This window comes from Petromyzon marinus, chromosome 13, assembly GCF_048934315.1.
Source record: "Petromyzon marinus isolate PM22_M1 ecotype Great Lakes invasive population chromosome 13, UKy_Petmar_22M1.pri1.0, whole genome shotgun sequence".
NCBI classification, from domain to species: Eukaryota; Metazoa; Chordata; class Hyperoartia; order Petromyzontiformes; family Petromyzontidae; genus Petromyzon; species Petromyzon marinus.
The window spans coordinates 11,636,156-11,662,462 of record NC_133679.1 but is presented as its reverse complement, the minus strand read 5'-3'; the positions used below and the strand labels follow the sequence as shown (position 1 = coordinate 11,662,462).

Here is a 26,307-nt window from a genome sequence, read left to right as displayed (position 1 = left end):
GCGATGAAATCAGATGGTGTGCTGGTGGTAGTTGGATCGTGAGAGATGGTAACGGCATTGGCGAGGCTTTCATCCAGCATGGTGATTAAAATTGCCGTTGTCTCTGCGGTGTCCATCCATCATCTCTGATCTGTCCAAATGCCCCCCTGGTGTCAGTGAATCATGGCCGTTGATCAATTGTGAGTGATTTAATTAGCGTCACAATACGAGTTGGCTGCTCTTGTGAATGGTCATCCGCCTGCTGGATAACAAAAAAAGCGCCATTGCACTTCGTTGTCGACGTGTTACCGGACGAGCGTCACCGACATTTCCTGAAGAAGCCAAAATTCAGCTTCAGAGCACCACGTGCTTGTGGGCCTGAAGGCCTCTGCAGAAATTGAAAATTCAGCTCCTTATAAAGGGATGCTCACAGCAAGCGGGGCAAAACGTTGGGTATGGTGCCGAACGAACCGAAAACCACGTGGGAGTAGCTGTCAAGACAACTGAGCTGTGGCTCACGTGTGATTGGTGTCGGTTCAGCGGGGCTGGTGGACAGCCTCTTATTCTTCTTCTTGGCCTCTTTCTTCGCTACAGCGACGACCGCTGCTGTCTGCTGCTGCTCCTGCATGCGTGCTGGGGACACACACACACAGCAGCAACAGTCGGCCAGCGCACGGGCACACTGGCACAAATATCCCTCGCATAGCCTGAATGGACTTTTGGGGAAAGTGATGTTAGCGATCATCCATGACCCTCCGATTAGCACGGTTGGCTATGTACGTTGCGAAAGAAGTTCAATATACATACAAAGCCAGCACGGCACACGAGGGGGTGGGTGGCCAGCACCACGCCCGACCGCTTTTGTCTCCCCAGTGGCGATGTTTACACACTGCACCAAGTACTCATTTGAGGCTGAGTCGACCTAGGGGATGAAGGCCCAGGACTGGGTCTGGTGCGGATAATCGCCACTGTTGTTGGTGGCCGTGAGTGAGAATCGAACTCGGGTCGCCGGGTTCGTCACGCGGCGCACTAACCTCTGCGCCACCGCTCCCGCACTTGGACAGACAGGCACGTGGGAAAAAGAGAGGGGAGAGCGATGCTGTGACGCTTAATGGCTTTGGGCTTCTCTGAGTTGGGGAGAAAGCTGTATCGGGGAAAGAAAACTTGACTAAAGAGGAATACGGTTGATCTATTTCATTGCCCGCAACTCCTATTATCCACAGCAGCTGTAGGATTTCTGAAAAACTCCGACAATTTTGCATCTCAAATATTGTTTTCCACGATTTTCTGTCATGGATAAATGGGATAAAAGTGCAGTTGACATAGTAAATAAGTGTCCACGATGTTCGTCCTCCACATCACCATGGATAAGAGGAATTCGACTGTATTTAACTGTACTGTAGGAAAGGTACAACATATACTACAGAAGCAAGACGTTTGCCGAGTCATAATTCGTACAATAATTTTGTGTTGATGGTGTTTCTGTTCCTTTCAATAAACAACACATCTTGATTTAAAGCTTTCGTGACTGCAGGGATTCATATTCTTGGTTCTTTCGTGAAAGTCACGTAGAAGGGAAACAATACAATAATAAAAATATAAAATAAAATATTGTTTTATATATAAAATATTAAATAAAATATTGTTTTATATTTTTATTATTTTATTGTTTCCCTTCTACGTGACTTTACAGAAAGAACCAAGAAAATAAACAACACATCCTTTATATTTAGTTTTCAAATATATACTTTTGGTAATACATGCAGTGCACACGCTGTTAAAACGTTCTCCAGGTTCGTAAACCACAAGTTATTTTCAAGTACCTTTTGATTTAAAATATAACAATGGGCTACGATTTGCGGGAACAGTCGATACGCCGTACTGAGTTGGCAGTGAGAGAGAGTGGCTGAGTTGGCATCACCTCGAAGATGTGTAAAAAATGCCATCGGCTATTATAATTTTTAATGTCAATACTCTACGGTAAAATGTGTCCATCGATGGGCTTACATATAAAGCACTAAGTAATACACCGCACCTCCGTGTCCTTGAATTGTTAATGCATACGTTTGTACAAAAGGAACATTTACAAAAAGACTGAACTTGCACCATTGGTAATTTATGTTGCTAAACAGGAAGTCATTGAGCTGATAGTGCTGTATTGACAGATACATCTCATATCCCAATTCAAATGCAATTGAGTGAAAGGCCCGAGAGAGGAGACAATATAGCAGGAGAATAAAGACAGCCAGAGAGTTAGACATGAGATCAGCCAATAGGTATTGTGAGACAGACATTGACCCAAAAAAGTCATAGTTCAAGGCTGGCGAAGATTTTTTTGCGCAGCCAATACAACAGAACGTTGATACGAAATACATTTCCAAAAAGCATCTCGTAATTCTTGTTCAAGAGCAACTGGAAAAAGTGAGCTAACCAAACATAAAGGAATAATAATATTTCTCTTTCCTTCTTGAATAGTTTTTTTTACATGAAAAGTCCGTGACGGAAGTTGCACCCATATTCATACAACTCCGGTGTACGTGATGAACTTCGTGTAGCCCGCTTTGAAGCCTGAGGACATGTGACATTTTTACGACACCTTTCCACATGCACGTAGAGGAGGAGGAGGAGAGCAAACTATTATGGCACAACATGACTCGCTCAGTCACAGATGATCAGTGCGTTTTCACTTTTCGTTTTATATGGAATTCATTTTTTGCCGGGCTTCTGACGATTACGATTATTTTGGGCAGAAAATGTAAATAATTATGTTCAACCAGGATAGCTTCACTAAGTGTAATGAGTCATTTTCAGGAGGGTCCTGCCAACTTTTCACTTAAGAGGAGTGATGATATTCTTGGTTCTTTCGGTAAAGTCACGTAGAAGGGAAAAAAATAAAATAATAAAAATATGAAACAATAAAATTCTCACGACGTTTAGACTGCAACACAAGCAATCATCATCAGGTGTGAAAACCAGAGCATGACTTTACCGAAAGAACCAAGAATATGAATACCTGCAGTCACGAAAGCTTTAAATCAGGAGTGATGATTACAATGTATATTCAAATTGAGTCATTTGCTGGTATTCTTTCAAATCTGGCGAATTTGGTCTGTTGCTGCCAGCGCCCAATGGTCTACTCTTGTGAATTGCGTCTTGGGATCTTTAACATCCACCGTGAAGCAGATGACACGGTTACAATACCCACAAGTAATTGGCGGGGCGGCCACTTTATCCGAACCACGAACCTCTGCAACAAGCGGCGAACGCGCTACCGCCAGTTCACCGCCCCATCGATGAATGACCTTCAGATTCAGTTTATTTATTTTGGTATAGCCCTGTGAGCCATTCGGCTCTTGAATCGGGTGAAACCACAACAAACAAACAAAACTAAAACACGAACAAGAAAAACATCTTAAAGTGACTATGTGACTGTGCAAACAGAAAATCCATGAAAAAAAACCAGCAAAATATTCCTAAAATAGCACCGTACACCAACGCTATGTGCAAAAATCCCAGTGGGATGCAAGTCAAACAACAACAACCACCACAAGAAAACTTAGATTAAGGCCATCAGTCTAACTCCGTACTACAACAAAACAAACATGTCCAAACCAAAAAACATTTTCGAAATCACCAAAAAATAAAGCCATAATTGCAACGTAACAGTGATCACAGGGACTGTGACCGAAATTTTACAATAAACTACATAAATAACATGTAACACCAAATCCTAGAGCCATAGCTGGCTGCATGAGTTACTCCACAACAACAGAAGCATCAGTCGGAGTATCAAATTTTTCAATGCACCTTTAAGATCAGCACGCTAAATCAAAATACAGATAATACTTTGCAGCGTCATCCGGAGCGAAACATTTTATTTTATTTTACGCCAATGAATAGCAGTGGCAGCTAGGGGTGTACAACTCCTCTAGAGCAGTTTTGAGAGAAGATCTCATTGGTAGCGATTCAAGTTGCAGTTTATTGGCAGTAGCATTCCAGACCCTGGGGGCATCAATAGCAAAGGTCCTTCCTCCAGGTTTGTACGGCAATAGGGAATGTGAAGCTGGTAAATGAGCGAAGACCTGAGGTCAAATTTGTTCTTTGAAACGGAGAGGAGATCCAGCAGGTAGTCTGCGGATTTTTTTGTAAGTACATAGTGAATAAATAAGATCTGGTGCACAAGCCATCGAACATTAAGAGATGTTAAATTTGACCCACTGTAGAGATCACAGTGGTGAGTCCTATATGGGCAGTTCAATGTAAATCTTAAGGCCAAGTGATAGATTGAATCAAGCTTCTTCAGTACAGTACATGGGGATGATTTATACACGATGTCACGGTAGTCAAGTAGAGGCAGTATGGTAGCTTTTATCAATTCCAAACGGAACAGTGGGGGAAGCAGTGCTTGTGTCGATACATAAAACCAATTTTTACTTTTGTCTTTTTACCAATATAATCAATGTGATCTTCAAAATTCAGTTTTGAATCCAGGATGACCCCAAGATACTTATAGATCTTGACTTGCTCTATTTGATAATTATTTAAGGAATGTAATTGGAGAAAAATAACTTCCTGCTTTAGTCCAAGTGAGAAGCATAGCACCTTGGTTTTGGAGGTATTCAGGACTAGTTTAAGAGCAACTAGCTGATGTTGTAGTTTGTTGAAATCAACCTGTAGCTTAGCAATCACGTCATCCGGAGAGCGGCCAGCAGTAATCAGTATCGTGTCATCTGCAAAAAGATTTACCCTGGAATGATCCAGGTCAGTGCCCAAGTCATTGACATAAAGAGAGAACAAGAGGGGGCCGAGGATGGAACCCTGTGGAACCCCTTTTGTTATCTTAACATTGTTTGACCTCCAACCATCTGTGAATACAGTTTGGGTGCGAGAAAAGAGGTAATTTTGTAAGCATTTTACTGCGTTTTCAGAAAAACCGAGGCAACTTAGTTTACTAAGCAGGGTGTTGTGGTCTACTGTATCAAAAGCTTTGGACAGGTCTAGAAAAAGACAGGCACAGTACTGCTTATTATCAAGGCTACTGTAAATGTGATTCAGAGAGTCTAATGCAGCAGATGTGCTGTATTTTTTTTCAGAACCCAGATTGTTTTAGATGTAGTAGATTGTTGGTGGACAGGAAACTGCTAATTTGGAAGGTCAATAATTTTTCAAAAATTTTCATCAACGGGGACAAAATTGAGATAGGTTGGTAGTTATTTGGATCATCTTTGGTCGGTAGTTATTTGGATCATCTTTAGGGCCCCCTTTGTGAAGTGGACGGACATAGGAATGTTTCCATTCTAGAGGAACTGATGCTTCTTTGATGGACAGGTTGAAAATGTGGGCTATAGGTTTGTATATTAGGTGACCAACAGTTAGTAGAGCAAAGACGGGAATACTATCTGCTCTGGTAGAGGAGGACCCTTTGAGGTGTGACAGTTGTTTCAGAACATTACTTTCGTGGATTGGCTGGAAACTAAATTTGTTTAATGTTTGGACAGGGGTGTAGGAATTAGCATGAGCAGGGGTGACTCCCAATACATTATCAAAAAGATTACCAGCTTCAGAAAAATGAAGGTTAAAATTGTCAACTATTTTTTTGGGATCTGAAAAATATTCCCCATTTCGGTTAAGCTCAGCGGGCAGATTGTCTGTTTTGGATGCCTTTTCGATACATTTGATTGTTTTCCAGAAAATCCTGGCAATTCCATGTGATTCCAGGAGAGTGGAGGAAAAGTAGGCATTTTTTGCATGCCGTATTTTTTTGACGCATCTATTCCTTAAAATCCTGTATTCTAGCCAGTCATTGACCAAATTACTTTTCTGAGCACATGCCCAAGCCTTGTCCCTAGTTTTCATGAGCTTTGTAATCAAAGGATTAAACCAGGGTGGGCGGTTGCCTTTAGTTTTAAATCTAACCAACGGAACATGTTTGTTAAGAATTTGGAGAAACGTGTACCTGAAGGTCTCCCTAGCCGTAGTCAGGTTGGGGATATCACAGACCTTGTCAATATCCGAGTGAAACACATCATTAGTAAATGCTTGAGTGCTGAAGTGTCTCATAGAGTGCTTCTGGGTCTGGCTGATGATCTCACCCCAAAAATGAAGGAGTGATCACTAATGTTATTACCCAGAACACCAGTCAGTGTGAAATTGTGAGGGGCATTTGTCAATAGGAAGTCAAGCAGAGATGACTGTCCCGGATTTTTTAGGTTGGGTCTTGTGGGGACATTTATTAATTGAAACAGATTAAATTCATCTGCAAAATTTGTGGCCACGGCCAGCGGGTTTAGCCAATTCCAATTTAGATCACCCACTGAAACGATTTCACCTTTAAGGAGGCCCCCAAAAAGCTCTCTCAGTGCAGATGCAGCTTCAATATCCTTTCCACTAGGTGGTCGATAGCAGCACACTACCAATATCTGTTGATTATTGGGGAGAGTTATTTTGAGAGCCAGACCTTCAAAGCAACATTTTTTAAACAATGAATGAGCTAGTGAACATGCAATAGTATTACAAACATAGATGGCAATTTCACCTCCTTTAGATCCTCGGTCAAGCCGAAAAAGGTTGTAGTTGTCAATTGCAATCTGCAAGTCATTGATGGCAGGAGTGAGAAATGTTTCTGTTAGGCAAAAAATGTCCGGGTCAAGATTTGCCACTTCTAGTTTTAGTTGACTTAATTTAATCACAAGCCCTCTAACGTTGACATGTAGAACACCAACACCTTTCCTGCCAGAAAAATCTACAGAATTATACGAGTTATTTTCATTTGAGCCAGGATGAAGCTCAATACCACCCAGAAATAAGAAAAGTAGAATTAATAGTTTGCACAATAATTTTCTGTGAAAGGATGAAGAGTGGCGAACCTTGGACGAATAGCAGTAGCTTGCAGATGGTGTTATTTTAAAGAGCAGAATGAAGTTTGGAAGGAGTGCTGGTGAAGTAATGGGACAAAGATAGGGTTTAAAAGGATACAATGATGGAGTGTAGAAGTGTCTATGAGCTGTTTCATTAGCAGGTGTAGTGGCAAATGGAGCAACAAGTATGGACGCAAAGTAACGAGGGTAGCTGTTTGTAGAGTTGAGTGTGGCGCTAGATATGGCCGGGAGGGATAGCAGTAGGATACACAGCAGGAGAATTGCCATCTCTAAAATATCCGGGGTAAACACGGATTAACACACAAGTGGAAAAGAAAAAAAATATATACTTGTAGGCCGAGCGCGAGAAAAACGTCTTGCCGCACTCGTCACACATGCACGGCTTCTCGCCCATGTGCTAGGGTTGAACAGCACCCACCGGCCCCCCCCCCCTCCCCAGACAGGGACAGCAGATTTTTGGCTGTTGTGGGCTCGGCTGAACCGCTTGCACCACCTCCTTTCCCCGCCGCAGGATGGTGCTCGAGCTAGCCCTCCTTGAGCTCAGCCCACGACTGGAATGTCGTTTCTTGGCCTCTCGTGTCTCTGCTGCCCGACCAGACGGCCCCACTGAAGCCCACACAGGGGACTCTTCATTCACGACCCTTGGCCGCCTTGACGATCTCCGTGAAGTTTTCCAGGAACATAGCTTGGGGTCCGTGGCAATGTTGCCTTGGCATTTACACAGCTTGGGGTCCATGGCAATGTTGCCTTGGCAGGAACATAGCTTGGGGTCCGTGGCAATGTTTCCTTGGCAGGAACACAGCTTGAGGTCCGTGGCAATGTTTCCTTGGCAGGAACACAGCTTGGGGTCCGTGGCAATGTTGCCTTGGCAGGAACACAGCTTGGGGTCCGTGGCAATGTTGCCTTGGCAGGAACACAGCTTGGGGTCCGTGGCAATGTTGCCTTGGCAGGAACACAGCTTGGGGTCCGTGGCAATGTTGCCTTGGCAGGAACACAGCTTGGGGTCCGTGGCAATGTTGCCTTGGCAGGAACACAGCTTGGAGTCCGTGGCAATGCTGCCTTGGCCGGAACACAGCTTGGAGTCCGTGGCAATGTTGCCTTGGCAGGAACACAGCCTGGGGTCCGTGGCAATGTTGCCTTGGCAGGAACACAGCTTGAAGTCTGTGGCAATGTTGCCTTGGCAGGAACACAGCTTGGAGTCCGTGGCAGTGTTGCCTTGGCAGGAACACAGGTTGGGGTCCACGGCAATGTTGCCTTAGCAGGAACACAGCTTGGAGTCCGTGGCAATGTTGCCTTGGCAGGAACACAGCTTGGGGTCCGTGGCAATGCCGCCTTGGCAGGAACACAGCTTGTGGTCCGTCGCACTATTAACTAGGCCTCACTCAGGCTGCTCCATGGGCACGATCAACCAGGCCTCACTCAGGTTGCGCCAGGTGCACTGTCAACCAGGCGTCACTCAGGCTGCACCTTGTGCACGATCAACCAGGCCTCACTCAGGTTGTGCCAGGTGTACGATCAGCTAGGCCTCACTCAGGCTGCGCCACGTGCACGATTAACTAGGCCTCGCTCAGGCTGCGCCAGGTACATACACGAGCGCACATCACCAACAACAACAACCGCCATTCGCCACTAAGTGGCAGTGACGTCACCACGACGCTTGTGCCAGAACATGTGCACCTTAAGGCCACGTGGAGTGTCGAACGCCCACTGGCAGGAGGTCACGGGGCAGACCCAGATGCCATGGGTCGACTGAGATGAGTGGCTGATGCACCACCTGTGCCCCCTACTGTGCCAACCTGCTGTGCTTTAGCCACCCGGTGCTCCGCTCGTTGTTGTGAGCGTCGCTCCTCCGCCCTCCGTTGTTGTTGGAGGGCGACTACCTCCAACTGCCCAGTAGCGTCCTTCACGAGCCTCCTCCACAGAGGCCGATCTTGACACCGCTGGTACCAGTCATTGGCAAGTCCACTCAGCTCCACGTCCTCCTGTACCACATCACTCCATCTCTTCTCTAGCCCGTGCTGCGCCCGCTTAGCCCCCTCGATCCGGCCGAACAAAAGCTGTTTCGGCATGCGGTGGCTGGGCATGCAGGCTACATGACCCAGCCATCGCAGCCTTGCCCGCCGGAGGAGCTCACCGATGGGACCTTGCCCAGATCTTTCAAGGATTTGTGAACTCCTCACACAATCCAGTCTGGTTAAACCCAGGATGGATCGTAGGCAGGCCAGCCTAAATGTTTCTAACCGGCGAAGATGTTCCATTAGGGGGGTCCACATCACCACACCATCACACACACACACGAGTGTACACCATCACACACACACGAGTGCACATCACCACACCATCACACACACAGAGAGCACATCACCACACCATCACACACACGAACGCAGAAGTCCCTCTCGTCACGGCCACTCTCACACGGCTCACCCTCACACGGCTCACTCACACACACGGCTCACTCACACACTCACACGCAGCTCACACACAGCTCATTCTCACTCAAATTTTCACACACTCACGCACAGTTTACACTCACGCAAAACAACTCACACGCTGCTACACACCCCGCCGCCGCCATCTTGCCCCTACACCATCAATGGCGCAATTTTTCACGTCATTCTGTCAAAATTGTGTCAAATTTCAGCGTGAAGTATTTATGTGCAACTACGTGATTTTAAAAAGTCATGTGCTACAAATGTTGCAGATAACTCCGGGCGCACATTTGGTCGCAATGTAAGGTATTTCTATTTTTCTCACGTGGTATTATCTCCACTTACACAACTCTTGTGTATTTCATTGAGCAGCGTGTCACAATACATCGGAAATGTCCAGCCGGAAGTTTGTACCACGTAAACCACTTGTGCTGCCACTCGACACTTCCCTTACCAAAAACTTGACGGTCGCTCTTCCATGCTGTAAAGCGCTTTGCCGCATTAAACATGGCAACATGTGCGGCCCTGTAATTGCTTGCTCGTACCACTGTTGGTGGAAGCGCCTCCACTCGAGCAAACTCTATTGGGTATTTGACCTGCTCTTCCACGTTGACTAGAAATGTTGAAATACGTTGAGTGTACTTTACTGGACCACATCTGACCCGCCAGTTCTTTCAACTGCCGTGCCTCAACCGAGGACTTCTGGAATCGAACACGAGACCTCTGGATTGTAAAGTCTCATGTGCTGACCATCATACCATGGCACTATGTATTTAAGTTATATGTAGATGCTTGTTCGTGACAAGAATAGTATAGTACAGAGTCAAGCTTAAAAATATATATAGGCATATACACATTTAAAAGCATATGTTTGAAATCACTTTTTTTTTCTCGCAAAGCTTAGGTTTTAAAAGATTATAAAAAAAATACTGTGTTTAGAATTACATGGCGATAATAATCATATTCCAGTTTCAAGACAATTTAAAGTCACGTTTAAATACAATCAACGATGTTGCACAGAGCTGCAATAAGGATTTCCAAAATTCCATGAAAACGTTAGAAGATAACACATACCTTTTGGTAATGTTTGATGTTAGTGGTTTTGAAAAACATAAACAGAAATCTAAAAAGAAAATGAAACAAATGAAAGACATGAACGTGAAACTCATAAACACAATGCATAAAATAAACATACCAGGAAGACATTTCCAACCGCTCAAATCGTAATAATAATAATATTTGTAATAGCAAATAATAGGAATAAGATGGAAAGACGGGAGATTTGGGAACATAAAGCAAAAGCCCTCCAAAAGCGCACAACTATTCACACCTCTGCACGTGAACACTCACTGGGGGGATCAAACGCAGGCAGAGCACATTTTTAGACATTTCCATACAGAACCTAATGGGGCAAAAAAAATGTCAAACGCGTTCACGTGAATGAGTGGGAACAGGCGGAAACCCTGCAGCGTTGGAAAGGAGTGAAATTAAACCCGAGGATGCTCAGAAACATCATCACAGTGAATGGCAACAAGAAGTCATAATTTTTACACGTACACATGTACAGTTGTCCACCACAAGGACATGAATGCAGCATACACGTGTGTGTATATAGACACACACACATGCGTGTATGCATATAGTAGGCAACGAGGAGACGAACCTTTTGATTTGTTAAGTTCGGCAAAAAACATTTGCGCTAAGTTGCGGTAAGCTATGGACGCGCACAAAAAGCGGATCCCTGTCCAAAATCGGTAAAAAAAATAGCATGTTCATGCAAAGGTGGGGGCACATCCGACTCAAAAACACATTTGTTAAGTCTATTTGAGTATTTACAGTGACATTTGCGCACATGCTGTGCCTATTTAGGAGGTAGGTACTGGCACCGTGATGGAAGGGGGGGGGGGCTGATCTTTAATGGACCTTCCGAATGTCATGCAGCTGGCAGAATGCGCCTGCAATTACCTTCTTTTGCGATTGAGTCATAGAACTTCTCATTGGCGGCGGTCCCTCGGATTTCTGTAACGATGACACATGGCAAAGCTAAAGGTTCTCAAAGGGCACGTGCGCTCCCGGCACGTAACACAGCTTGGCCCGAGGCCACGTTCACGGCTGCGGTTGTGCATCGAGGGTCGGCACAGTATTAACCCCCCGTCTTTGCGTGCGTAGCACGGTTGGCTACGTACGGGTGCGAAAGAAGTTCAACATACATGCATACAGACGTAATCCTAAAGCTTTGTCGAACAGACAGACAGACAGGGAAACGCACAGACAAAGGGTGACCGAATGCATGGATGGGGTGAAGCGTGACAGACACATAGAACACAAGTCCTCTGTTGGCTGAAGCACCTAAAAAAAAAAGTAATGACATGTCAACGTGGCAACTTGCGTAGTTTTTATACTTCGGTACACACTGCTAATTTTTAACACACGAGCTTCTTTGTCGGCTTGCACTCTTGAACCTGCGTATTTTGTGCTTGCGGGGGGATTTGAGAAGCGAGAACACACACACACGACGTGCGTCCGGTCTGTGTGTTTTTGTGTGTGTGTGTCTAGCCACTCCGTGAAGTTAGCCCGGCACGGCCACGGACGCTCTGAGGGCGAAGTGTGTGCGAGCTGTCGTCGTGGCCCGCTTGGGCACCTCACCATCGCCCAGAGGGTCCAGCGTGTACATCATGAGCTGGAAGAGGCTGTTCCTCATCATCTTGCTGTAGCGCACCGTGTTTGCCTCGTCGCTGCGCTTCTTTCGGCTCTTCCCCTGCTGCACATCCACACACAACGCGCGCGCACGTCATTCAGAATGAAGTCAGTCGTCTGTTTGCTAACATAAAGATGCAAGCCCTGCCTCTGCTGGCAGAAGGCCCTCCATGAAGAGGGAGCTCTGGAGAGCTGCTCTCTAGAGTGTATTTGGTCTACTCTTCCACGCTGGCCAGACATCCTGGAAGAGATGGGAGTATCCACCACGCTGTAACCTCACAACACGTGACCTGCAGATCGACTGACTGTGGTCCACCCATTTCTACTGCTGGGTACGACAGAGAGTTTAATGGTAATGCATTATTGTTTAACGGTAAATCAGAATTAGGGTTCATCCACTGCTGTATGAAGGCCTCCTCCAATGCTGTGTGAGTAGTCATGGGGGTTGTGTTGACCATACTTCACCATGCTGGTCAGTGCAGGATGGTAAAGGGAGGTGCTCAGGACCGGTTCAGATATCGCCACTGATGTTAGCCATGGCTGGGAATCCAACTCGGGTTCGAGCGAGTTCATAGCACAGTGCTTGTGTCGCTGCACAACTGTTCTACTCCCCACATTGATGAATCATAATAATACTGAAGACAAAAGCAACACCTCAAAACAGATATGGCTAATTAAACAAATGTTGGGTTACCAAATGTTTTTGGAAACAATATTCCATCTAAACTATGGGGCCCTGTTCAGCTCAAAAAGCAATTTTATAAACACTCGCTGTGAGTGGCTTTGGAGCATTATAGGTAAATTCATATATCAGCAAGCAAACTCTGGGCCTGTTTTAACCGTCTGGGTCTCATCAGCAGAGCCAGGATTGTTAAATGTATATAGATGGATAATTTTAGTCTAGAAAGCCAAGAGGACGATGGACTGAAGACATGTTTTATTTACATACAGTGAGGGAAAAAAAGTATTTGATCCCCTGCTGATTTTGTACGTTTGCCCACTGACAAAGAAATGATCAGTCTATAATTTTAATGGTAGGTTTATTTGAACAGTGAGAGACAGAATAACAACAACAAAATCCAGAAAAACGCATGTCAAAAATGTTATAAATTGATTTGCATTTTAATGAGGGAAATAAGTATTTGACCCCTCTGCAAAACATGACTCAGTGCTTGGTGGCAAAACCCTTGTTGGCAATCACAGAGGTCAGACGTTTCTTGTAATTGGCCACCAGGTTTGCACACATCTCAGGAGGAATTTTGTCCCACTCCTCTTTGCAGATCTTCTCCAAGTCATTAAGGTTCCGAGGCTGACGTTTGGCAACTCGAACCTTCAGCTCCTTCCACAAATTTTCTATGGGATTAAGGTCTGGAGACTGGCTAGGCCACTCCAGGACCTTAATGTGCTTCTTCTTGAGCCACTCCTTTGTTGCCTTGGCCGTGTGTTTTGGGTCATTGTCATGCTGGAATACCCATCCACGACTCAATTTCAATGCCCTGGCTGAGGGAAGGAGGTTCTCACCCAAGATTTGACAGTACATGGCCCTGTCCATCGTCCCTTTGATGCGGTGAAGTTGCCCTGTCCCCTTAGCAGAAAAACACCCCCAAAGCATAATGTTTCCACCTCCATGTTTGACGGTGGGGATGGTGTTCTTGGGGTCATAGGCAGCATTCCTCCTCCTCCTCCAAACACGGCGAGTTGAGTTGATGCCAAAGAGCTCCATTTTGGTCTCATCTTACCACAACATTTTCACCCAGTTGTCCTCTGAATCATTCAGATGTTCATTGGCAAACTTCAGACGGGCATGTATATGTGCTTTCTTGAGCAGGGGGACCTTGCGGGCGCTGCAGGATTTCAGTCCTTCACGGCGTAGTGTGTTACCAATTGTTTTCTTGGTGACTATGGTCCCAGTTGCCTTGAGATCATTGACAAGATCCTCCCGTGTAGTTCTGGGCTGATTCCTCACCGTTCTCATGATCATTGCAACTCCACGAGGTGAGATCTTGCATGGAGCCCCAGGCCGAGGGAGATTGACAGTTCTTTTGTGTTTCTTCCATTTGCGAATAATCGCACTGTTGTCACCTTCTCACCAAGCTGCTTGGCAATGGTCTTGTAGCCCATTACAGCCTTGTGTAGGTCTACAATCTTGTCCCTGACATCCTTGGAGAGCTCTTTGGTCTTGACCATGGTGGAGAGTTTGGAATCTGATTGATTGATTGCTTCTGTGGACAGGTGCCTTTTATACAGGTAACAAGCTGAGATTAGGAGCACTCCCTTTAAGAGTGTGCTCCTAATCTCAGCTCGTTATCTGTATAAAAGACACCTGGGAGCCAGAAATCATTCTGATTGAGAGGGGGTCAAATACTTATTTCCCTCATTTAAATGCAAATCAATTTATAACATTTTTGACATGCGTTTTTCTGCATTTTGTTGTTGTTATTCTGTCTCTCACTGTTCAAATAAACCTATCATTCAAATTATAGATTGATCATTTCTTGGTCAGTGGGCAAACGTACAAAATCAGTAGGGGATCAAATACTTTTTTCCCTCACTGTATATGTGGAGACTGAGAATTGAGTTTTGCTTATATATGCTTTTGACCATAATGCTCCACAGTAACTCGCAGCAAGCATTGAGCTCTAGGGTAGGTACATTGCGCAGAGGCAAGTGCATGTATCTCTGAGTGACTTCGCAATGGGAAGTCTTTTTGAGCCACACACACAGTAATACCCTTCGGATATTGCCAGAGTGCTCCTTCTTTCCCGAGAGTGGTCATTAACGACCATCTTATAATCTTCCACATGTATAAATCTTTGAGAGACCCATAAATATGCCATATTTTAAAATAACAAAATCTTTCGAAATGAAAGACATCCCCACGGGGAGGCTGGACATTTAGCAGAGCATAACTACTTTCAAACTGAGACTAAACAAATTGTTTTTGGGTTCCCTAAAGAGTGATGTTTTGGTGAGGATATGCCCAAGCTTTACCATAATTCTACTGCAGCCGCAAGACTATGTGGCTGCCTTACCAGCCACTCTGTTAATTACATTGCAAGTGAATATCCGTGCCCATGATTTAATTCAGTAATAATGGGCTTCCGGTTTATTTCCTACTTACCCACATTTAAGTTGGCAAGGTTTATTTAGTTCGGCTATAAATCGTTTGGGGTATAAATCAATTGAGCGACGCTTATTGCAAAAATCAAACACCTGGTGGGGTTCAACTTGTATATTCACGAGGCGGGGAGAGCGGCAGCCAGGCCAACCACCACCCCACGTTTCAAATAAGAGACGGTGGCTGTTTTTTTGTGTGACCCCGAGCCATTCCTAAACTATAACAACGACAGTCGCACACAGCAGTGGCGTTAGGCGTTACCAGAATAAAGAAAAAAATCTAAAGGGACTAATCAGCTCCAAGTGACCCTGTATTCATGAAAGATTTGGGGTGCACCAAATGTCAGCTCAAATTTCAGTTTCCCATAGACATGAAAAGCCAATACAGAAACAAATGCTGCCACAATTTTGCCCATATTTGATGATAGTGACACCATCTACCGCCTAGCATCTTAACCTTAAAACGTCTCGTTCCATTGTACCACTCCACTCTTCGTTTTTCCCTTGACGTTGCCCCCCATAGAACTCATCGTTACAACTGGTACACTAACTCAAATCTGTCGCCCATGGATATCCAGAGGGACCGTCACTTGGCTGTCTTCATCCTAAAGGTTCTCTTAAACAAATCTGCCAATTACCTAAAGGCCCACTTAGTTCCTCTAACGCCCTCGCATAGCCTCAGAAATGCCTCCTCATTCCCACTAAAAATCCCATTTGCTAAAACTTAGTTTGGTTAAAAAAAAAAAACATTTCTGCATTGCTGCTCCACGTTTCTGTAACACCTTAAGGGCCACTCATCTGCAGCTTGGTTACCTCTCCCACCCCCCCATCTTATTTCCTATTAAACCAAAACAAAGAGCTTACTTGCACCTGTACCTCACTTATTCTGGCGCCTCTTGCGCTTATTACATTCGCACTGGCTTTTGACTCGCGTGCGTTTTGTTTACGACCTTTAAATACCTCCTTTCTTGTGCCATATCCCTCAAGGACTTTGTAATCGTTCTCTGCAATATTGACCTTTTTGTCTTGTTGCTGCTGCTGCTGTGCTCACAACACCACGGGTCTGCCATGTAAAAGTTCCAGAAAACTGGCTAAATGGGATCATCTGCGTAACAAATAAAATCAACTCAATATCACTTCTGTCTTCTCACTCGGAACTATAAGTAGAAAGGTGGTGGCTTTGCTTGGACCTCCAGCGTGTACGCATGGGTGGAGTTTGGGGGGGGGTCGTCCCTGAGGGGAAGGGGGGCAATGCCCCCCACCAACCGGGCGCATTTATTAATTTATTTTCAACAGTTTACAATAAAGATTACAAATTAATTAATTTATTATATGCACCCGTAATTCCTAATGTGAGGGACAAAGCGAACCCCTGCCCCTCCCCCAAATATAGTGGTCATTATCGGTGGCGGAGCCAGGATTTTCAGGTGGGGGGGGGGGGGCAAACCCTCCAGCAATGAAAAATGATAGAGGAGTTGTTAGTAGTAAGGACTTGTCCCTTGCTTTTTATTCGACGCGTGTGCGGCGATGGCGCAGCCATCGATCGAGGGTCGAATTCGAACCACGTGTGATTGGCATCACGCTCGCTGAAAGTGAATGTCTTCAGGGAAGTCGTGGACTGTATACGCAACTGCGCACAATTCTGAGTCACTTATAACTGCTTTGCCGTTACTTATTGCCAATTATGGACTCAGACTATTGTCCTATCATCTCATAGCGTCCCTGGCACGTAATAATATGCTACACAGTGGCAGTGGGGGTCGCAAAATGGCGATTTATCACTAATAAACCCCAATGATCCGATCTAAATTAGGGATTTCGAACGGATCATTGGGGGGGCACGTGCCACCCCACCCCCACTGGCTCCGCAAGTGGTCATTATCCGCCTACGTACAATTTCAGTGTTAAACGGTCACTCTTATTTGTTATGCACAGATTAATTAAAATAATTTACCCATGGAGGGACCTTGAAAACACCAGTGACCATCTCTCACCTTGTAAAAGCCACGTGTATTTACTAAATTATATCGCTGCCACTCGTTATGCAGGAAGTTCAAATATTTACCCGTAAAAGTCCAACTGAGCAGTAGAGATTTCGTTTTTATCTCGTAAGGTTCTGCTTGAGTTTTATGACCAAATGTTTTTTGAGTGTTTTAGAATTAATGAGCTAATCTAGCTCAGGGGACAGTTACGAGCAAAAGGAGTGATGATTGGCTGTGAGCAGCCAATAATAGGTACTGCATATTATCTGCTTATTCTCAGATCAATGTACACACATTATGTATGTTGATTAACTGTGAATAACCCAACCAATAATAGATACCGCATATTCTCAGATTAACATGATCTGGCATTTGCACCTGATATGTTTACGTGATGATATCACCTTTACTCTGTTTAAGACCGAAACAGGAAGACTTCTTCACAATTATGGCTATCGCCTGATGAAGCTGGTTGTAATCACCAGTGAAACGGCACACTCAAATTGTAAATGTGCTGACGTAGTAACAAATTGGCACATTTTGTTTACGTGACAAACCTTAATCATTGGCTGTGTCGGGTGGTGGTGGGTTTAACGACACATTTAGCTTTATGTGATCTAACCCAAAAAAAACATTTATTATGGATATTGGTTACGAAAGCCTGCGTGTTAAACTGAGTGATTGTGTAACGATTGCTCACCATCCTGCCTTAGTATAATGCTACGAATGACTCGGAAGGCAATTTTTTAAAAGGCGCCATTAAAAGTTCAGGCATACAGAATGTCGACTGCTTTAACTGCCGCGTAGAATTATAGAAACGGCATGTTCAGCATTTTTCATGATTTGTTTGGGTAAATATAATTGCAAGCACCGAGTGCAAGGTCGTTTCTTTTTTTGGGGTGGTGGTGATGCACTCACAGTATCATGAGACCGCACCCAATCACCTTTACTCTTCCAGGGCTGTTGGTGTCACTGTGTGCGTCTCAGGCTCAGTTGAGTGACATCTCCCGACGTCCACAATGGGTACCAAGTTAATTTTAAATTGCGATGTTGATGTTCAGGTTCACCACGATGACATTAAAGTACGGCGCACAAGATCCTCAAGGGCAAATATTAACTCGCTTCACATGTGGGCGTATTTACAAATATCCCACAGATTTAAAAAAGGACCCCTACAAAACACAGGAGCTGTTACCGTAGTTACAGATTCTTGTTCGTTCCACAGGCTCGTGATGGACGCCTCACCTTGAGACGAGTGGTGTCTGTGGGCTCGGAAAGAGGGTCCGATGAGCAGCCACTGGCCTGTTAGCATGGACCACAAACACCCACGTGCATGCAGGCACACACGCACACGCGCATGCCAAAGCACACACGCATACTTTTATTGCGCCATTAATCACTCTATTAAAAAAAGGATTAATATGAAACCACGCACACATGAGTGGATAACAAGATGCTCTGTGGTTGGTAGAGGTCCTGGGTTTTGCTTCATCTGAGAAATCTCCCCATGATGTCTGCCAATATATTTCCGTACTTCAGTGCCTCTGTGCATACAACTGATAGCTGGACAACCCCAAAAACAAATTTTCATTTAATGCTGCTCAATGACTGCTGCTTAAAATGCTAATCCGTGTCATATTATTGTGTTGTTTCGGCGGGAGTAAACATTGTAAAGTACCTTAAAAAGCACAATGGAATGTTCGTAACCAGTATGGGGGCTTGGGCAGGGCATATCGCGAAAAAGTTGATGGCCGATGGGCAAGACTGGTGACAGAATAACAGCCAAAGGAGGGAGCGTGCCCAAAAGGATTACTGCCTCAGAGATGGAGATCAGCTTACACGCAGGAGTGAGATGGATTGTAGCATTGCAGGACTTTAAGGTATGGCGACGGTGTGGGGAGACCTTTATTCAGTGGCTGCTGATGATAATGATGACGAAGTATAGTGCAAGACAATATGAGCCGGTGATTTGAAAACCATAGCTTTCAGAATATGGAGAATTTGCAATAAATTCACCCAAAGTTTATTTTTTAATGAAACATCACACCACAGCGACCAAACAGTTTCCCCAACTTTTAAGCGACCAAAAAAATCCTCCACAACTCACTCTGTGCACACTCAACGACAAAAAAAAATCCCCCGCATAAATTTAACAGGCTATTGGGGCAAGTGCTGTTAGCAAGCACATCTGAAGGCCGACACAGCACTACACCCGGACGCCTTTGTCTCCCTCGTGGCAATGTTTACACATCGCACCAGGCACTCATTTGAGGCGTAGTTGTTCTAGGGGAGGCCCAACACATGTTCAGATAATCGTCACTGGTGTTGGTGGTCTTAGGCGGGAATCGAACTCGGGTCGCTGGGTTCATAACGCAGTGCGCTCGCCACTGCAATATCGCTCCCATATGCACAGGCAAGCGCGCCGACACACACACACGAAGAATATGACGTTTGTAAACTGAACTGAGTAAGAGGTATTGAGCTAAAATTGAGTTTGTGGAATTGGGGCCTGAGAATGATGAGGGCTTAAAAAAATATCGCATGTTCGAATGTATTGACTCACCCTTAGACCGAGTAATCCATTTTGAAGACAGTCAAATAATATTAGCATGTAATATCACTTAAACCCAGTCTCAACCCACTCAGGACTATAATTAGTTTTATACAAGGTAATATATAAATCGCTAAAGAATGTTACATGAGGTTAAATAAATAAATAACAAAACTAATAAACGTAAAGAGAGAAATTATAAATGTATTATGTCTTGCTGATTAAATGGAAATTGGTGGGTGTGGGTGGGGGGGAAAGGGTGTGGAAGACATGTAATGCTTTATTCCTCTTCACTATTTATGACAGAAAAGGCTACGATGATTGGCAAGATGAAAGCTGGTTTAAAGGAATGTTTGGTGTCTCTTGCAAGCAAAAACATTGCCCTCCAGGGCTAGTCAACCCGACCTCGCACAACAGCGAGCGGCACACAGTGGTTTACGCACAGTCGAGCAAAACGTTCTGCGTTTAAGTGCAAGAGAGATGGCCATTCCTAAAGTCCCCGAGTGAGGAAGGCACACTTGTGCAGTGGGCAGTGCCAGTCGTGGCAGTAAATGCGTCGCGGTACACATCGTGCTCGCCATTTCGTGTTTTGGAGATTGCGCCTAAAAATTGAATTTTGGGCTCGCAATTATGTAACTACGACTATGATACTCTATCTTTCCCCAGGTAAGGTCCACTGAGCTATGTAGTTCTTTTTCAAGTGGCGATCTGGCCACAAATGATAGCTCAACGAAGTGGCTTATCATGTAGAAATGTACAGCAGCGCAAATACTCGAAACGCACGGTGATTCTAAATGTGAAGGAACAAAAGCAGCGGAACACGCGACCACGGGGAGAGAGAGAGACGCAAACTCCAAATATACAGGAGGCATCCTCAGGGTAACGATTGAACCTACGACCTCCTGTATACCAGGCGAGGTAGTTAACTACTGCTGCCCACATGCCCCTCACCCCATCCCCGCCAGCGTTTTGATGAATTTTCACGATCACGGTGGCAATTTAATTGAACCGCCTAACATTGGGGGAAGGGCTGAAGGGGGGTGCTGTAAGTTCGGACCCCTTCCCCCCTCTTTCCAAACTCTTATCGTCAAGGGTTCAGTTTGTTTAATGTTGTGTCCCCTCCCCCGCTGCTGAGTTTTTTTATGAACCCCAACTCTCAAAAGGTCACCGCAGGGTTGAATTCGCTTAAGATGTAATTCTGTTTCGTCTATAACAGTGGTTCTTAACCTTGTTGGAGGTACCGAACCCCACCAGTTTCATATGCGCATTCACCGAACCCCTCTTTAGTGAAAAATAAAATGTGATTTTTTTCAAATTCAAGACATAGATATGTTTTTTACTGGTACACAAAATGAGCCGTGCATGAACATTACCTTGTTCAAAGAATAAAACCAACACAATGCATAAACTCACAACAAATTACATACCTGGAAATCAATGTGACTTCTGCTGTTGCCTTTGAGAGATCAGTTCAGATATGCGTGGCTTCACCTTGGCAAGTGCCACTCTCATGTCATTTTCACAGCAAAGTCTGTTCCTTTTCTTCGTTTTTATGTCCAGCATCCTCGAAAAGGATTGCTCACAAAGATATGTTGTAACAAATGGTATAAAAAAATCCAGGGCTTTCTTAGCAATAACTGGATACTTGTTCATTTGTCGACACCAAAACGTTGAGAGCGTTGTTGTTCTGAAGAGTTGCTGTTGAACCTGGCTCTGCTGAATTTCAATGATTTCGTCGAGGAATTCATCATTGACATCTGCTGTTTCAACAGCAAATGTCTCACCCATGCTGGATATGACTCTCTTGTAGGGAAATATCCGTCGAGAGACTTTGCAAGCTCATCTAAGTGCGTGGCAATTGTTTGCTTCAGTTCCGTGGATACAGAAATATCTCCGATTCCAGACACATCTTCGATCTTACTTGCACAGTCGTCCAGAAGCGGGAAGTTTGCGAAGTTATTGTTCTCTGTTCGTCGTTTCCATAACGGTAGCTTTTTTTGAAAAGCCTTCAGGTGTTCTTCCGCTTCCATGATATTGACTCCACCACCCTACCCTGCATCTGCTGATTGAGATGATTGAGAGCTGCGAATATATCAGCCATGTACGCTAAAATGAGAATGAACTCAGGATTTTTGAAGCAATCTGCATGGCAGTATTGGTGCTCTTGCAAAAACAGGGCTAATTCCACACGCATGGCAAAAACACGATTCAGCACCTGTCCCCGGGATAACCACCGAATATTAGAATGGAGCAGAAGTACCTCAAATTCAGAGCCCATTTCTTTACACAGCTCACTGAAGATGCGGTGCCTCAGAGCACTTTTTCGCACATAGTTCACACATTCCACCACAGTTTTTAATACTTCTGCCATTTTTGGAGGTAAGGTTTTTGTTGCCAACGCATGCCTGTGCAGAATACAATGCGCCACAATGATGTGTGGTGCATCGGCCTTTACTAGCGCACCAAAACCAGACTTTCTTCCCAGCATGACTGGAGCTCCGTCCGTACAAACTGCAGAAACCATATCCCATGAAAGATTGTTGTCTCTGAAGAAGTCATCCACAAGCTTCTTCACATCGGCTGCCTTCGTTGTTGTTGTAAGAGGCTTACAAAATAAAAACTCTTCTTTTATCATGTCGTCTTTCACATAGCGTACAAAAACAGCAAGCTGGCTTAGATCAGAAACGTCTGTGGTTTCGTCGAGTTGAAGGCTGAATTTTGCCGGGCTTGAAATCAGATCCGCGACTACTTGAGCCAAGATGTCTTTACTCATGTCTTCTATTCTGTCACTGACGGTGTCATTTGAAAAGGGAATTTGGGATAATTTACCTTCGGCCGCTGTTCCGAGTATCAGATTCGCCATCTTTAATGCAGCTGGTTTCACAAGTGTTTCACCAATGGTGTGTGGCTTGCCCTGCTTTGCGATCAGGTAAGCAACTTCGTACGATGCTGTCAGGATCGGTTTGTTAACAGGTACAAATCCAAGAGCAGGCAGAGTGGCCCTTTCATCGAATCTGGCTCTTTTCACCCTGAATTCAGCAAGTGTTGTGTTCTTGTATTCCCCGTCTCCATGCAGCTTCAAGAAGTGTTCCTTTAGTTTTGCCGGTGCAAGACTAGAGTTGCTCAACTTGGCGTTGCAAATCATGCAGATAGGACGCTCACTCCCATCACGTTCCGTGATACATGGGAATCCATGTTGTACATATTCGTCCGACCACTTTCTTCTTTTGCCCGACATAGTTAGTATGGATAAAATATTAAAGAAATCACACGACGTACGACAACAACAGTCACACGTTGACTACTGAGTACGCACTAAATTCCCCGCAGCGCTGATTGGCCAAGCAGTGTAGCATGATCATCTGCAGCCAGTGATGGCCAAGCGGGCCGTGTGTGTCATCACAAATTTACACAATAATTCAAGTGTGTCCGGACCTCCGTGGCGGGGGCTCTGCCGAACCCCTGAGATCGACTCACCGAACCCCTGGGGTTCGATCGAACCCAGGTTAAGAACCACTGGTCTATAACGTTTACATCAAGCTGTATTGTTTCTACGGTTTTACTTCGTTGGATAGTTTTGTTTGCTCCATCAGGATATGATTTGCAAATAATGTGCACAAATTGTGAATTAATGATTGCTCTCACGCTCGTGATTTTCATGCGTACAGTAATGTGATGGAAACAATCGGTTCGATAGATGACGCAATGAGTCGTTTAAAAAAAATAGGCTTTAACCTTTTTGGCAATAAAAAAAACATGTTAAGATGTTCAAACACCAAATGTATACCTATTTCAAGGCATCAAGTCTGCTTTAATCACACACACACACACACCTGTGGCAACAAATGCAAACGAACATGCTCTGATAATATACGCATTGTCTTTGAAAATGATTGGCATGCACCGTATGTTTCCTTCAGAATTTTGATACTGGCAAAAAGGCCCCATCGATGGGTCCTTACATACCCAAGGGACCTGAGTTCAGGTCACCAACCCCTACTGTGACCACCGAAGTGATGGTCCAACAACCCACCCGGCATGGGAAGGGGCCTCCGTCCAAGCGCTGGATTGTTGACAAAGGACTGGAGAATATTGTTCGTACTTTATTTGAGCAGCATCTTATGCTGTTTGTGTCTTTCATACTTTCCCCCCAAATGCAATTAAAGGGCAATTATAAGCAAAGGCGCTCTTTTATACACTGAACCGGCTCTGTTTACGATACTAACTAAAGCAATCAAATTCCTTGTTTCATGGTACCCTGGGAAAAAAAAAAAAAGTTTGCTAAATAAATGACGTGTTGTACTTCGGCATACACTTACATTGCAAAAGTATGTTGTGTACGTGCTCGACTAGTCATGTGTTAAGTATAAAAACGTATTATAGCACATGCTACAAGTCTAGCCCATTACGAATGCGCACTGATCACACAACACTCAGGTCGTCTGGGGACAGGGAAATACCCTTGATTGTCGATACCAGGTGAGTAGAGTTTAGTACCGCAGAGGTGGTTTTTCCAGTAAAAGGTCGCAGGATATCAGATAGAAAACGAGCCAGTTTGTAGGTGGGGGAGTTGATAGTGGAGACGATGGGACGAAGGGGTGTATCTTCTTTATGTATCTTTGGAAGGCCATATAATCTTGGTGGTCTGGCCGCAGAAGGTTTCAACGAGAACTGTTTGGTTTGATAAATGAATGCTGTTGAATCAGAAATGATTTCGTTGGTTTTAGTAACCAGGCTGTTGGTGGGGTCTCTTCTTATTTTTTCGGTTCTTAATTGATTGTATTTTACGGTGACCTTCAGACCGCAGTCCATTCGCTGGCACTGCGTCTTAATACCTTTCACACGACGGTCAATGGTATGGTTTATAGCATGTGGTATAATAATAAATAGTATAACATTGTAATGTTTAACATAATTCATAAGGCAGTATATAGTATCGTAATTGTATAGTGAATATACAGCAGCGTGGTATACAGTAGGGTTGATAGAATAAGACAGTGTAATATTGCAATTCTAATATTTTATGGTCTAAAGTATAGGGTCGTGTATAGTAACGCATTGTATAATTCAAAGGTGGAATTTGTCTATGGATATGATATTATACCATGTAGTTTAGATTGGAAGGTATAATATTGTATTGTGTAGTAGTCCAGTTTACAGCATAGTTATAGCGCAACACAGGACAGAGCAGCGCACCTTGGCTGTTCTTCTTCTTTCTCTTTCTGTGTCCCCAGCCGCTCCCCTCATCTGCTCCGGTGGTGGTGCTGGGTAACATGCTAATTCATGTTAATTTATGTTAATTTATGTTAATTCCGCCCACAGCTTAAAAGACGCGGTTCATGCTTGGCAGTGTTCACTCAAGCGCTGTCTTCTGGACAGTCCTGTTTCTTCACCTGAAGAAGGCTACTTGTGTTGTGGCCGAAACGTCGTGAGAATTCTATTTTATTATGTTTCATTTTTATTATTTTATTTCCATTCTACGTGGCGGCGACTTTACCGAAAGAACCAACAAGATTAATCCCTGCAGTCACGAAAGCTTGAAATCGAAACTCTCTCAAGTTTGTTGTAAAACTGGCTCAGTTTCGCCCTCTAGCGTCATGCGGCGATAATAGTTTTTGTTAATTCCTGGAACGCATTTCTTTTTTGTTGTCTGGCGTGTAAACACGTCCATCAATTTGGCCGGTTTCTCCATGGAGTATATTCCTTTAGAGAAACACAACCTTATACTAAAGTTTAACTTATTATTGGATAAACTTTATGAGAGTCGGAGACGGATGGAGATAGCTAACACATGAATCCTTTCAATCTTAGTTTGAAAAGCCCAACACGAGCCGGCTGGAACCGTTCCACGTAATGTTCCATTGCATCAGATGCTCCAGCAGCTATACAATAAGGTAAAGGTGCGGCCCTGCAATTGCTTGCTCACACCATTACGGGTGGACGGGCCTCCGCTATAGAGGGAGCCTCTAGAGGGCTATCGAATCCACTGTTCTACACTGGCTAGACATCTTTCCATAGCTTTAAGTTCAACAATGTTGTTACCTAAGGTAGATAAACGTTTCTATCTTTGCGCATATGGCTCATGCCCGTCACACGCATCAAAACAACGATCGACTGATATCTCAATGCATCATTTTTTTTCCCTTATCAAAGTACATTTTCATTCATTGTGTCCCAGTTTTCATCGAATTGTGATTTTGTAATGAGATGCAGAATCCATTCAGAATCCTCAGCGCAGGTGCCACCCTGATTTTGGAGTAGGACCCACGGATGTTTTCACGTAACTTCTTCTGAGGATCCTTCCAATTATCCTTTTATCCACAACATATGGGGGACACTTTAACGCATGTCCTGCTATGAGAGATATTTGCAGTTATTTAGTCATCCATGACTGGGACTACTCCATCAACTCCGTGCATTTGAGAACTTGGTTGAATCACGGGTGGCAGAACCTCAGGTTCAACCCCAGGATCTCAGCAGTGGCACCTCGATGCTGTGATATCTCTTGAGCACCTCTGCTCACCTCGAGGTATCGCATTTTGTATATATTTTTTTTTACAACGACGTTGCAAAGTGGTGAGGAAAATTAAGAGCGCGAGGGTTGTGTTGTTTGTATGCGCGTTGGTCGGAAAACAATGGAAGGAACCGGAGAGGGAGGATGACCTAACAGA

General features: G+C 44.5%; 1 protein-coding gene across 5 annotated transcripts in view; it reads right to left on the bottom strand.

Moving 5' to 3' along the window:
• The window catches only part of LOC116942017 (sodium/potassium/calcium exchanger 2-like), a 71,717-nt gene that overhangs the window by 16,518 nt on the left and 28,892 nt on the right, over positions 1 to 26,307 (bottom strand). For 2 of the 5 annotated variants that reach the window (XM_076066866.1, XM_076066865.1), the window contains exons 3-6: positions 18,331 to 18,387; positions 11,936 to 12,050; positions 11,255 to 11,308; positions 499 to 612 (exon numbers count right to left, since the gene is read on the bottom strand). In XM_076066866.1, coding sequence (XP_075922981.1) covers positions 499 to 612; positions 11,255 to 11,308; positions 11,936 to 12,050; positions 18,331 to 18,387 — 340 coding nt within the window. The remainder of the gene's footprint in view (positions 1 to 498; positions 613 to 11,254; positions 11,309 to 11,935; positions 12,051 to 18,330; positions 18,388 to 26,307) is intronic. The other 3 variants (XM_076066869.1, XM_076066867.1, XM_076066868.1) reach the window with 2 other exon arrangements.